This window comes from Salvelinus sp. IW2-2015, linkage group LG9, assembly GCF_002910315.2.
Source record: "Salvelinus sp. IW2-2015 linkage group LG9, ASM291031v2, whole genome shotgun sequence".
Lineage (NCBI taxonomy): Eukaryota > Metazoa > Chordata > Actinopteri > Salmoniformes > Salmonidae > Salvelinus > Salvelinus sp. IW2-2015.
The window spans coordinates 23,975,187-23,987,890 of NC_036849.1; the positions used below are offsets into that span (position 1 = coordinate 23,975,187).

Genomic DNA, 12,704 nt, shown 5'->3' on the forward strand with positions numbered 1-12,704 from the left:
CAGAGAGAAGAAGAGAGAGCAGTGAGAAGAGAAGAGAGAGAGAGAGACAGGAGAGAGAGAGAGAGAGAGAGAGAGCAGAGACAGAAAGAAGGCAGAGAGAAGAAGAGAGAGAGAAGCACAGAGAGAGAGAGAGAGGCACAGAGAAGAAGAGAGAGCACAGAGAGAAAGGAGAAGATCTCTCTCTCTTCTCTCTCTCTTCGTCTTCTCTCTCCTCTGCGCCTCTCTCTCTCTCACTCCTTCCTCGCTAACTGTTTCTTCCGCTCCCACTCCCTCTCTCTTCTCTCTCTCTCTGCCTCCTCATCTCTCTCCTCTATCACTCCAGTCATCTCTACTCTCTCTCTCTCTTCTGGTAGACGTGCAGGTATGTCCACTATAGCCGGTTAGGAGCATTGGTCCAGTAACCGAGCAAGACAGCACTTAACCTCAATTTCTCCTTTTAGAGTCACTCTGAGGTAAGAGCGTCTGCTAAATTACTAAATCTGTAGAATGTACCTCACTCTCTCGCCTCCTGTGTGCTCTCTCTCTCGGACATTTGAGGGTCACCGCTCCTCTCTCACCAACCCTCCTCTCCTTCATCACAAGAAACTACACAACAGATTACTTCACAACTGTTGATCTCCTGTCTCTTACCTCCCCCCATGCACTTATCCTCCCTGTCTCCCCCCAATTCATTGTGCCGTCCGTGTGTTGGCTGTTTGAGGGTTGGGTGGGGTCGTGATGTCCGCAGAGGATTGTAAATAGCTACTCAGGTTTTGTGCTCTCCGTTGCGGATCAGGTGATCCATTCGGCAGTGCTGCCAGATTTACCTGGTAATGAGGCTATTTGGTTTTTAAGGCATGTGCACAAAAAAACTGCAATGATGGCTGGCGGGTTGAAGACAGTTTACATGCCAAAGATAGAAAGTTCTGTGGTCTTATATTTGCAATGCGTAAAGAACGATGAGTGCGCAGTGCTGGACAGGAGAAGGTAGATGAGAGTGTGTAGCTCAGTATATGGGAGAGGCTATAAAGCATTCGATGTCTTTTCTCAGGATGTGTGGGTGAAGTGGTAATGCCCAGGCGCTAGAGAGAGGTGTAAAGTCTCTCTCTCTCTCTCTCTCTCTGTGCGGCAGGTACCTTAGCGGTTAGGAGCATTGGTCCAGTAACCGAGCAAAGGCACTTAACCTCAATTTCTCCTTTTAAGTCACTCTGGATAAGAGCGTCTGCTAAATTACTAAACTGTAAATGTACCTCACTCTCTCGCTCCTGTGCCTCTCTCTCTGGACATTTGAGGGTTCACCGCTCCTCTCTCACCAACCCTCCCTCCTTCAGCACAGAAACTACAACAATTACTTCACAACTGTTGCTCCTGTCTCTTATCCCCCCCATGCTATCCTCCCTGTCTCCCCCCATTCATTGTGCCTGTCCGTGTGGTTGGTTGGTGGGTGGGCTGATCCCGAGGATTTAATAGCTCTCAGGTCTGCTCTGGGATCAGTTCCAGGTGGACAGTGCTGCAGATTTCCTGGAATGAGCTATTTGGTTTTGGCTCCAAAAACTCAAGAGGCTGGGGTTGAACATGTTTACATGCCAAATGAAGGTTCTGTGTCTAATTTGCAATGCGTAAAAMATGGTGGAGGCTGGGGAGAAGGTAGTGTGTGTGTGTATATGGGAGAGGTATAAGCAGTATGTCTTTTCTCTAGGTGTGTGGGTGAGTGTATCCACAGGCCTTGTAAGTAGAGGGAGTGAGGCAGTCTCTTAATGAGTATCAGAGTGTATGGGAACTGGTTGTTCAACACACCCCAGTGAATGTGGAAAGCTGCAGAGCCACGGCAGAGTGAGGATGTTTCCCCAAGTACGCGTTAGGGAGTCTGGGTGTGGACGTAAACTGAGGCGTGGGGACAGATGGATGGTTCTTTCTCTCTCTCTCTCACACGCACAAACACACCAACCGAGAAACACACATCTGGAATAAGCTCAACACTCCCAGAGAGACTGTGCATGAATCAGTGTATGAKAGTCAGCATCTGTGCCTGTGGTGGGTCACTATGTCAGTACCTCAGGGATATATATAGAGAGAGTGTGTGTCTGGGGGGAAATCAACAGTTATCTTTGAGTTAAGGAGTGTCCCATCCTGTTTCCCTTCTAAGACATACCCTAGTTGGACACTGACAGTTAGTTAGCTGTACAGACAGGATTCAGAACATAGTCTAAACCACCACATTCTTTAGTAGCCTAATGGTTTCCCACGTTGTCCTTTTTCTCCCATCTGGCGTTATGAGTTGCATCATGTGTACCAATAAAAAGTAGTTTGTCTCTGCTGCCATAACAAGGCAGTTTAAACTCTGTGTGAGGCTGTGTGTTTGTGGCTTTGAATCAACGAATGTAGGAATGGGTTGTTCAGTGTTTGTGTGGTTTTACATGCTGTAAAGTTTGTGTTCGAGAGAGGGGTGAACTTCACTTTATGGCTGTGTTCGAAGGGAAAAGACAAAGAAGGGAGGTGTGTGTTATCGAGAGGGGGTGGAAGAGAATATGTTCTGTGTGTGTCTCCAGTGACTGCATAATTGGCCCCAGCTGTGGTCTTGAGTCGCTGGTCAGATGAGGAAATGAGTTGGCTCCAGTTTCTCCGTCTCTTCTCCTCCTCCTCCACGTCTCTATCCATTCTTCATTTAATTACCAAACGACCCAACTCCTCCACACTCCCACGTCACTCTGCGGGTCACATTGCAATGTTCACGAACCGAGTCCATCTGTATGTTACCTGACTGCTTTGGAGCTGGTTAGTCCTCTATTTCCATCATTATAGGGATGTCTGCTCTCAAAAGCTTTTCTCAATATGAGAGCTTGGGACTAGAAGGTTCTATCTGCAAAAAGATGATTCTGAGATAATTGGCTTTAAATGTGCTTTTTGATCTTAAATGATGGTTAGGGTTAGCATTGTGGTTAAAGTTAGGGTTAGCATTGTGGTTAAAGTTAGGGTTAGGTTTAAAATCAGATGGTATGACTTTGTGGGTATGCCAGCTAGTGACCACTGCAGAACTGCCTCCAGAACAAGAGTCATGATGAAAACCACTAACCTGCTGTTTCCTTTGAAATTTAGCAATAATGCTCTGATTTCCTTTCCCTGTTTGAACTTGTATATGTTTCCTTACAAATGTATCAATAATCTCAGTGCATCAAAAACCCTTGGGAGTAAGAGCTGTTAACACTACATTCCAGGTTAGTGGATCTGATCTGAGCACCTGAATGGGGCCAGGGCTATTTAAATCAAAATACAATTTTATTGGTCACACACATTTAGCAGATGTTATTGCGGTGTAGCAAAGTGCTTAGGAGCTAGAAGCAGAGCTTCCATGTCTGTCAGCGCCACCTTGTCACTTAGAACAACCCCTTGGCACAGGGTCCCGATGTGGCTCATTTGATTCCTTAGTGCCACTCCTCTAAACTTGCAAAAGCTTGCCTCTCATTCTGTCCAATATTTGAGTCAGATTTATGAATGCCAAATGGATATTTGATCACTAAATAGCTCATAGTCTCTAGAGGCCCAGTGCTGTGTATAATGTGATGCTGGCAGAAAAATTTATATGGAAATGATGTCATATGAAATCAAAGATTAAAGGCTTGCACTCTGGGTGTGAATATAGAAATAAACTTTAAGACCGAATTAGTTAACTCCAGGCCTTGAGCTGCGGACTATACATATGTTTGTTCCAGCCCAGCACTAACACACGTGATTCAACCTCTGGATTGTTCTTCATAGTACCTAACTGTTAGTGTCTTCCTTCCTGCAGACGGAGCGTGTGGAGTGGCACCAGTTCCAGTCTGACCTGCAGGTGGCGGTAGCAGTGGCTGACCGGCTGAGGGCCGAGGCCGAGGAGGAGCTGAACACGCTCAGAGCGGCTCAGATGGATACAGAGCGCGAGCTGGAGGCTGCCCAGCAGAGACAGAAAGAGACTGATGGGCAGCTGGTCAGCCTGAGAGGAGAGCTGAGGGAGAGCAGGCAGAGACTGGTCCACCTCACCCAGAACCAGGGACCAGGACAGGCCCAGGCTCAAGCCAAGACCCAGGGTATGGAGATGGCTACTGGGGAGACCAGCACACTGGAGACCCAGGAGGGGGGACACCGGGGAAGGGAGAGGGGGATCAGCAGGTTTGGCCGAGGAAGAGGAGATGACAAGATGGAGAAGAGGAGCCAGGAAGAAGGGAATAAGAATATAAGTGTGAAAGAGGCTCGAACAGACACTAAGAGCGTGRCCAACAGGTACTTGAGGAACGTGACCAATGAGGAGAGGAGTGGAGAGGAAGGGTGTAGCATGAGGGAGACACGGAGGATAGTCACACAGGAGAGGGCAAGGTGAGTACCACGATGACTTCCTGTTTGTATGATTTCAACTACATTTAACATTTACATTTAAGTCATTTAGCAGACGCTCTTATCCAGAGCGACTTACAAGTTGGTGCATTCACCTTATGATGTCCAGTGGAACAACCACTTTACAATAGTGCATCTAACTCTAAGGAACCCCATCGTTAACTCATACTGGTAGTAATCATACTCTCAAGATCAAAGAACAATATGGGTGAAACCATGTGGTGTTTCTGAACCGTGCTCTCGATCGCTGGTGGTTCAGCACCAAGGGTCCGTCTTGCTGCTTGCTGGAGGAGGTCACAGAAGAGACGTCTTACCATAAGACGCTGTAAGTCTGCAGGCCCCAGGCCCTTCTACCAGTACATTACAGTTCTTTCCAGAAGGAATTTCAGGTACACTCTGTACTACTTTACTCTTGACATCATCACATCTCTACCAATCCATAATTGGTACCTAGAAATAGTTTAGTCATTTGTCAAATAACTATGTATGGTATCATAAGATACGATAGTATAGGTTTCGTATAGTATTGTATTGATATTAGTATGGTATTTGTAATTATGGTATATGTAATTGCATGCTATATTTGTATTACTAGACTATAGTAACTAGTCACGCATATGTTATAGTATTGGTATAGTAAAATATACCGATACTATATCAGTACAGCATACTATACCGATATACAATCTATACAATAATAATAAACTTATGATATGGGTATTGTATAGTATGGTATATCGATGCTAATAATCTTATGTATAACAAGTGGACTCTATATAAGTAGACTATAATTTGTTATAACAATACAATACGTATACTATATAAATACAACTACTAATGATATTATAGTATCGACTAAGCCTATAGATTGTATAGTTGATACTATCGAATACGCTATTAGTAATAGCTTATAAGTCCAATACCAATAATATAGTTTGAACGTTATCACTAATACTGGAATAGACTTGCAGTAATGCTCAAGTAAGTAGGGAGATGCCTGGGACTCAGTCAGACCGTCTGCTCGACTCATGGAGAACTGCGAAGCAGCGTCACAGCAAAACACCATCTCATTCACCGATGCAGAACGGACCTTGTTCTTTGGTGAGAGACCAGCATGTCATAGGTCTAGATGTAAGAGTAGTAACGTCGCTATGTATCTGAGTTGGTGTCGTTGTTTATGTGGAGGTTTTCAGCCCACGCGTATGTGACGAGCCGATGAGTCTAACATTTATCACACACATGCGAGTGTTTAGTACCACTTGCATTTGGAGGCATATTCAGGGATGGGCATATCATGGTTTCTCTTTGCAATACGCAAGCAGAATGACAGTAATTACTTCTCTCTAGGGACTCCCCTCTCTAGAGCCTACATAAAAACGCGCTACGCGGCTCGACCGGCTCTGTTAGGCTGGACCGATGCAGCTAGGTGTATGGTAGCGTTGAGTGGGTGAGATTGGATGTGTGGTATGGGATGTGGGGTATGGATGTGGGTAGCAGGCGTGGGATCCCCTCTCTGACCTCTAGACCCTGACTCTGTAGGTGGAGATGACTAGTATGGGCGTTAGAAGAGCCGAGTGAACCCCGCTTCTCTGACCTCTAACCCCTGACCTCTGTGGTGTGAGATGACTAAGGTAATGAGGGCGTTAGAAGAGTCAGTTGACTCCCTCTCTGAGTCTAGCCCGAGCCACAGCGGCCACTTCGCCACTTTGTAAGGTGTGGAAGTGATTTGACTAAGAGATGTTATGATAGGCGTTTAGTAGGTAGTGGCTCTGAGTGATCCCCACTCCTCATCTGACTCTCTACAGATCCTCTCGCTGACCCCTCTGTAGGTGGAGATGACTACGCGCCTAGTGAGGCAGTTAGATAGGACTGAGTGACAACATCTCTCGAGCTCACATAGCCCCTTGGCCTAACTCTGTAGAGTTGGAGATGACTAGGTATGCAACGGCTTAGAAGAGCTCGTACGACCCCTCTCACTGAGCTCTTAACCCTCGTGAACACGTACTCGTTAGAGATTGGATTGTATGACATAGGCTTGAGCGTTTTGAGACAGAGCTGAGGTTGTGCAAGCTCCTATCGTTCTGACGCCTACATAAACGACCTGCACACCCTCCGGTAGGGATAGGAAGAGATGACTTAGGGATACTCGCCAGGCTTTGGAAGATAAGACTCATGGTGACCCCTCAGTCTGAGCTCATAACCTCGTCATGACTCTGTAGGTAGGACCTGACATGAGGTAGACTTAGAGGGTTTACTGAAGATATCCTCATTTGTGCACACGCCGCTCTCTGGAGGTCTCTAATCCAACCTTGACTTATCTGATAAAGGCTGGACGTATGACTAGGTTACTTGAGGCGTTTAGAAGGCACTACAGTACCTCCCTCTGACTGACGCTCTAAAAGCCGCTCCTGAAACGCCATTGTGTGTTAGGTGAGGTAGACTAGGCTATGTGTGATACAGGCGTTAGAGGAGAGTCGTCAGTTGACTCCCTCTGATACCGTCTTACACCTGCTGACCTCTCGTTTGTAGGTGGAACGGTGCACTATAGTACGAGTTAGCCGTTACGAGGAGCTTGAGCCTGAGCTGCGGAGGTGAAAATCTGAAATGTGAACACGCTGCTCGTTGTGTGACTCTCTGGACAGAGCTGGGACGCCCTGCAGGCTCGGCTGGATGGAGTTGTGAGCAGTCGGACGATTGCTCACACCAGATGCTTGGGGATTAGGTATGTCGAAGCACAAGACAACAGGTGAACTTTCGTCCTACCGTTGCGCAGTACACTTCCTGACTCTTTCTAGAAATGGCGGATGCTGTCGGCTTCGTCGCATGGCTATGTTGCTCGCGTCTGATCTCAAAAGTCTCGGCGCGTAGCACTGAGGGTTCAGGGTGGCGTAGACGGCAAGTACCTCTTTGCAATGTGACCGCACGCGCATGGCTGCAGAAGAACGTAGGATAAGTACGATTAGGGAGTCTGAAATTGAGCGAAGTACATGCTAACGCATTACATAACTCGCCTGTATATCTTCCCCTTCTCAAGTGTCTGATGTGGTAATAACCAGTCAGGTATTCACTGTCTGCTCAGCTCACCACTGGTGTTTCATCTCCCTCCCCAGTGATAAGTTTTGAGGGAGTTGGAAACCTCCAGAAACTCCGTGCAGTGCCACCAGAGCTCAATAGTATGCAAGTGTGTGAAACCAGCTGGAGGAAAGGCCTGCCACCAAACCACACAGTGGCTGGTTCCACATGACTCGAAGAAGACACTTGAGTGCGCAGTGGGAGAATTGGTCATGTTGCTCGCTCCGAGTTATGTTTAGTGTTAGGATGATTTCTCTCAGAGTTGATGTCGCTCTGAATTAGGGATGTTGACAGAAGAAGATAGATATGATTGATTGTTACGGTCTGCTACACTACAGTAACTAGTACAATGTGACAGTATGAGTTGTCTCGCTAACGAACATTACAGGTAACATCTTCGTCACTTTCTCCATGACAGTACTGAGCGAGGGAGTGGATAGATCCAGGCTCTGATAAAGCATCTAGCTATCGCTCGCTAGTTTCTCCTGCATTGTCACTCTGGCGTGAAGTATTTGTCACTTATCACAATCGCCTACTAAGATAGAAGGGGATCGCGAAGACTGGGTTTTTAATAATACAAGATTAAGTTGCTTAGTAGTCTCTCGTAGACTATCTGAGACGATGGCATTATGAGTAGATCTTATGTTCTGTCATCCACTTCTCTGACATTTTCTGTTACATTTAACTCGCTCATGGTTAGCGATAGCGCTCGGTGATGCTCATGAGGCACGAACCTCTCTACAGATTAGTGGTGCAGTCTAGAGGCGCGTATAGTGAATGTACAGTTGGACCAATCATACCAACTTGAACTTTAGCAAGCTGATGTGCAACCTCTTGAGACCTCTAGATTTAGACGATGAGGGGCGGGAGGCGTGTTTGAACTCGGTATTAGGTCTAGACTACCGTGAGGGCAGTAGCGATTAATGTTTGCCACTTATAGGAGGAGGGTGTTTTGCAGGCTGTCTGCGACGGGAAGGGTGTGGATGAGAAGTCGACCAGCTAGCGAGCGCGTTTAACGTTTGGGTGCACGAGTGTGGGTGATTGCCGACACGGGCGCATCTCAAGGTGTGTCGCCCAAAGAGTCACGCAGACACCGCTTGGTAATCTTGTAGACCTGCGTGCTGAGCAGGGATAGGTCAGTGTTGCTATGTGCCATACAATGAGGGTAGGTGTAGGTTCAATAGACGTCTAGGCCATAATGAGGTGCCGACTTCGTGATAGCGAGCGCTCACGCTGTGAGTTAGTGAAGGTGTAGTGGCCTATCAGATGTACATTAGCACAAGGTGTTCGCGCGTGATGCACCTGTTCCCACTCAATAGAAGACATTCCGTAGATTGTGTCCAGACATGCTGCTCTTCCGCTAAAGCCGTGAGTGCACGAGCTAGTGCACCAGGCATGGAAGCGCTCCAGGGTGGTAGTAGAGAGCTGTGAGGAGCGTTGGAGTGCACACGACTGGAGAGTAACTAATCGGTGAATAGTTGCCATGTCATCCAGACGTGGCTGCGACCTCCGCGTCTCCTTAGGACGAGTTTGTAAGGCGAGTACTTATAGCTGGGTCAGACTGAGGCAGGGGGAGCCCGAGGCGAACAGCCGAGTTGTGCGAGCTTAATCCAGACGGGTCACCGATGATTCAAGATGCCTAGGAGTTGAGGGGTAACCTGTCGTACCAGGCCGCTTTACTGCGTCAGGCAGCGCCCGGTGGTACTCCGCTCTCTCTGTCTCGCACTTCGCCCCCCACGCCGGCCGCCGCGCCGCTGCGACACCCTGTTGTCAGACCATCGAACCTCCACACGCGAATGGGTTCATCCGTCTTGATGATTGTTGAGGACGCGACGATGGGTGTGTTGACTCCATGCGATCACGCTCATACGCGGTCGTCTGTAAGACACTGCTGAGACTAGCGCACGGTACACAAGGTGGAGAATCTGTGCAGAAGCACGCATGATGGCGCAGAACTGTACTGAAGTGGACGGGTCTGCTAGACTAGCCCTTTTCCAGAAGGAGAGAGAGCATGGCGCGTAGCTGCTCCGTTGTGTTCATGGTTGAGCTGTGTGTGCTCGCGACATACTCACAAAGTAGAATACCTGTCTGAACAGAACTCAGTTGCGCGTACTGCAATAACGCCAGCTCTGGTGATACAGAGGGAGAGCATGGAAGGAATAAAATTGTGTGTGTATATGTCTTGCATAGTCAGTGATAGGAGAGGTTCGCTGGCTATATAAGTGAGGTAAGAATGAATCAGAAGCAAGCTAGTAGTAGTACTGTGGAATGGTAGTGCCTTAGGAGATGACAATATGGTAGATGGGCCTCTGATGAACCCTAAGTATGCACATGGGGATCACCATGTTGGTTGAGAGAAACGTGGATGTCGAGACTCGGATTTGCGACCACGGACGCACGTGTATGGTAGCGCAGGCTCATGCCTCAGGTAGTGAGGCCTCTTAATCATCGCGTGGGCCGCGCCGAGAGCGCCGTACGCCATGCGCGAGAGGCTGCGTAGAGGATGTGATCTTGATGGCTTTTGCTACGAGTACGGCGTGAAGCAATACAGCGCAGACGGAGTTGACGGCGCTCTAGAAGGACAACGCTTGAGCCGAGAAGAAAGAGGAGAGACGAGCGTAGTTGAGCTCGATTTGTAAGCAGTGGAGCGGAGAGGCGACTGCGAGGAACAGGTGGAGACACGAGGAGAGACAACCAAAAACGTCTTATGAAGCAGAGCAAGTGTATAGACGGCAAGCATCGTTCAGCAGGAATGCAGGAGCATCAAGGGAACGATAGAACGAGTGCCATGATTGAAAAAACCATCTCGAGAGCATTTGGGTTGTATTCGGTCATTTTCTATAAACAATCGACAAACAAGGAGTAGTGTGTATAAAAGAGACAATGTTGAGACATATTGAGAAATCAGAGGTAATAAAAGACCAACCAAAATAGTCCAAGACCATTACAACCACTAGCTAAGAGATGTATCAAATCGCAAGAGTCAGCTCAGAGTTATGTCCTGAAGCAACTAGTCATCTTGCATGTTCTGAGGACGATTGTTCAGGGCGCGTGTTTCTAATCTCATCGCTTTCGTAATCCATCGGGGAGTCCGAGCGACCTAGCGCACCTGTCACACACGCCTAGTACTTCCTCTCTCTCCTAGACTTCTCTGAAATAGAGTAGCACGTGACTAGAACCCTAATGTTACGGGAACTTCGCGTTTGATAATAGTAGTGATACCACATCATAGAGTCCTTCCTCTCACACTGACATCGCGCTGTGGAGATGCATGCAGAGACCTCTGACCTGCTGCTCAGGTGATCCGATACGTCTTGAGATTAGCGTTCTTGACTCCACCTGAACCTGTGTGTAGTCGGAGAGTACAGATCGATCGTTCATCCAGTAGATTTTGACGTGGCGAGAGAATTCTGTCTCCACGCACCACGTGTCTGCTCATCCTACCATCGTAAGGTGGTCTAGCCTCGGAACAAGTGGCCTCACGAGTTCCATAGTTATGATAGAGGCGCCACTCATGCGTATCTATTACCTTCTCTGGCTACTACACCTGAATGGTACTATGTTGGAGCTTCCACTCGCTCATTGTCTCATCATCGATGGGGTCTCATCACATCGATTGCTTATGTACACTAGCTAGCGACTCCACATCTCGAAAATTAATCTTCTTGGTTTCGCTCGGCACTCAGTCATAGACCTGTTGTATACGAGGTGGAGATATGGAATCTCGCAGTTCATGACTGTCACTAGTCTTGGCAATGTCTACATACTCAGTGTGGAATAGTGAGGAGTCACACGCTGGATACATCCAATGCTGATACCTCGGCTAATGGACCGGAGTTTGACAGACTTCACTCGTTCCATCTAGCGGGAAGATTCTTCCGCCGTCTCTCATGAACCTGTCACTCGGTAAGTGCGAATCTACAACCATGTTATATGGTAACGAACTCCATTGTTGGGCATTCCTCACATCTCAAGCATGTGCTCTACATGGAAACCTGGTAGTCTGTGTAGGACGTTGACTCACACTTGGATTCATGAAACTCGCGTGAACGTCATTCTCAACTGAACTATGTACATCTCTGCCTCTACCTGATGGTAGAGGAATAACCCTTATGTTAATGATAAGGTACAACGGTTAGTGTCGAGATGACCATCTGCTCTACCCTGAGACCTGTGAGGAGTTGGTACATAGCACCATATGCAATTCATATGTCGCATAGAGGGACATGAACGCTTAGCTTCATACGGACAATCTGCTCTACCTGAATGGTGAGGTCGGCGGCAAAGGTATTCCTAATCCAATGTTAGTGCGCTATGATCATCTCAGGGCCGTCTAGTGATTACTGGCTAATTTCGTCTGTTGGACATCGCGAGTGCTCTCCTCGCCTCTGTACCTGCGCAAAGTTACAGATACCCCGCTACTAACTCCATCCAGGAACATAGACCGTAGTCTCCAGTCTGGGTGATTACAGAGATACTTTCCGCTCATATGATCTCTACTCAGTTCTACCTACCTGAATGGTGTATGTGGAATACAACCATGTTATGAATATATAGTATTACCTCACCTGCTCTACCCTCGCATTGGTCCGACTCGCTCGTTTGAATACAACCATCGTTACTGGGCTTCCACGAGATAGAAGCTATGCATCCGATTACCATGCTCTACCTGAATGGTAGTGGAACTAAGACAACCTAGATGTGCTGTGGACTACTGAGCGGAGTCATTGTGAACAGTGCTCGGACTAGCTGGAAACTTCGCTCGGTAAGCTCTTCAGGCCTGAGCAAGGACTCACTCAACAATGTTAACCTAAGATACAAGGGAGCAGACTATTACATCTTGGCGTCTTCCATAGAATGGTAGTGGAATACAACCATATGTTATGATAGGACTCTCGCTCATTGGCCTGCCTGCTCTGCTCTCCTACCTGAATGGTAGTGGAATACAACCTCGAATTTATGACTCAGGATATGCTGAGTTGAAGTAACATGTTTCACCAAGCTCAAGTGCTCATGTCAATAAACTGTCCTTGCGCAATGGTGTGGCATACCATGACCGCACTGTTATGGGATATGCCCCACGGTGGACAAACCTCCTCAAGTACGCACAGTGATCTCAGACTGGAGCTAACCTCGAAATGCGCTAGACGGACATACAACCCCGGAGATGACATTCATGACACCTACGCCGACCCTCTATTAGTGGATTACCTTAGGACTCATTGCGGTAGCACTCTAGTACACTGAATCATGTCATAACGTCGCGACCCCCACCCATACTTAAA

The 12,704-nt window shown here is 47.7% G+C and overlaps 1 protein-coding gene across 2 annotated transcripts in view; it reads left to right on the forward strand.

Moving 5' to 3' along the window:
- The window catches only part of LOC111968849 (cytospin-A-like), a 27,707-nt gene that overhangs the window by 6,830 nt on the left and 8,173 nt on the right, over positions 1–12,704 (forward strand). For both annotated transcript variants that reach the window (XM_070445224.1, XM_023994755.2), the window contains exon 5: positions 3,767–4,329. In XM_070445224.1, the coding sequence (XP_070301325.1) occupies positions 3,767–4,329 (563 nt within the window). The remainder of the gene's footprint in view (positions 1–3,766; positions 4,330–12,704) is intronic.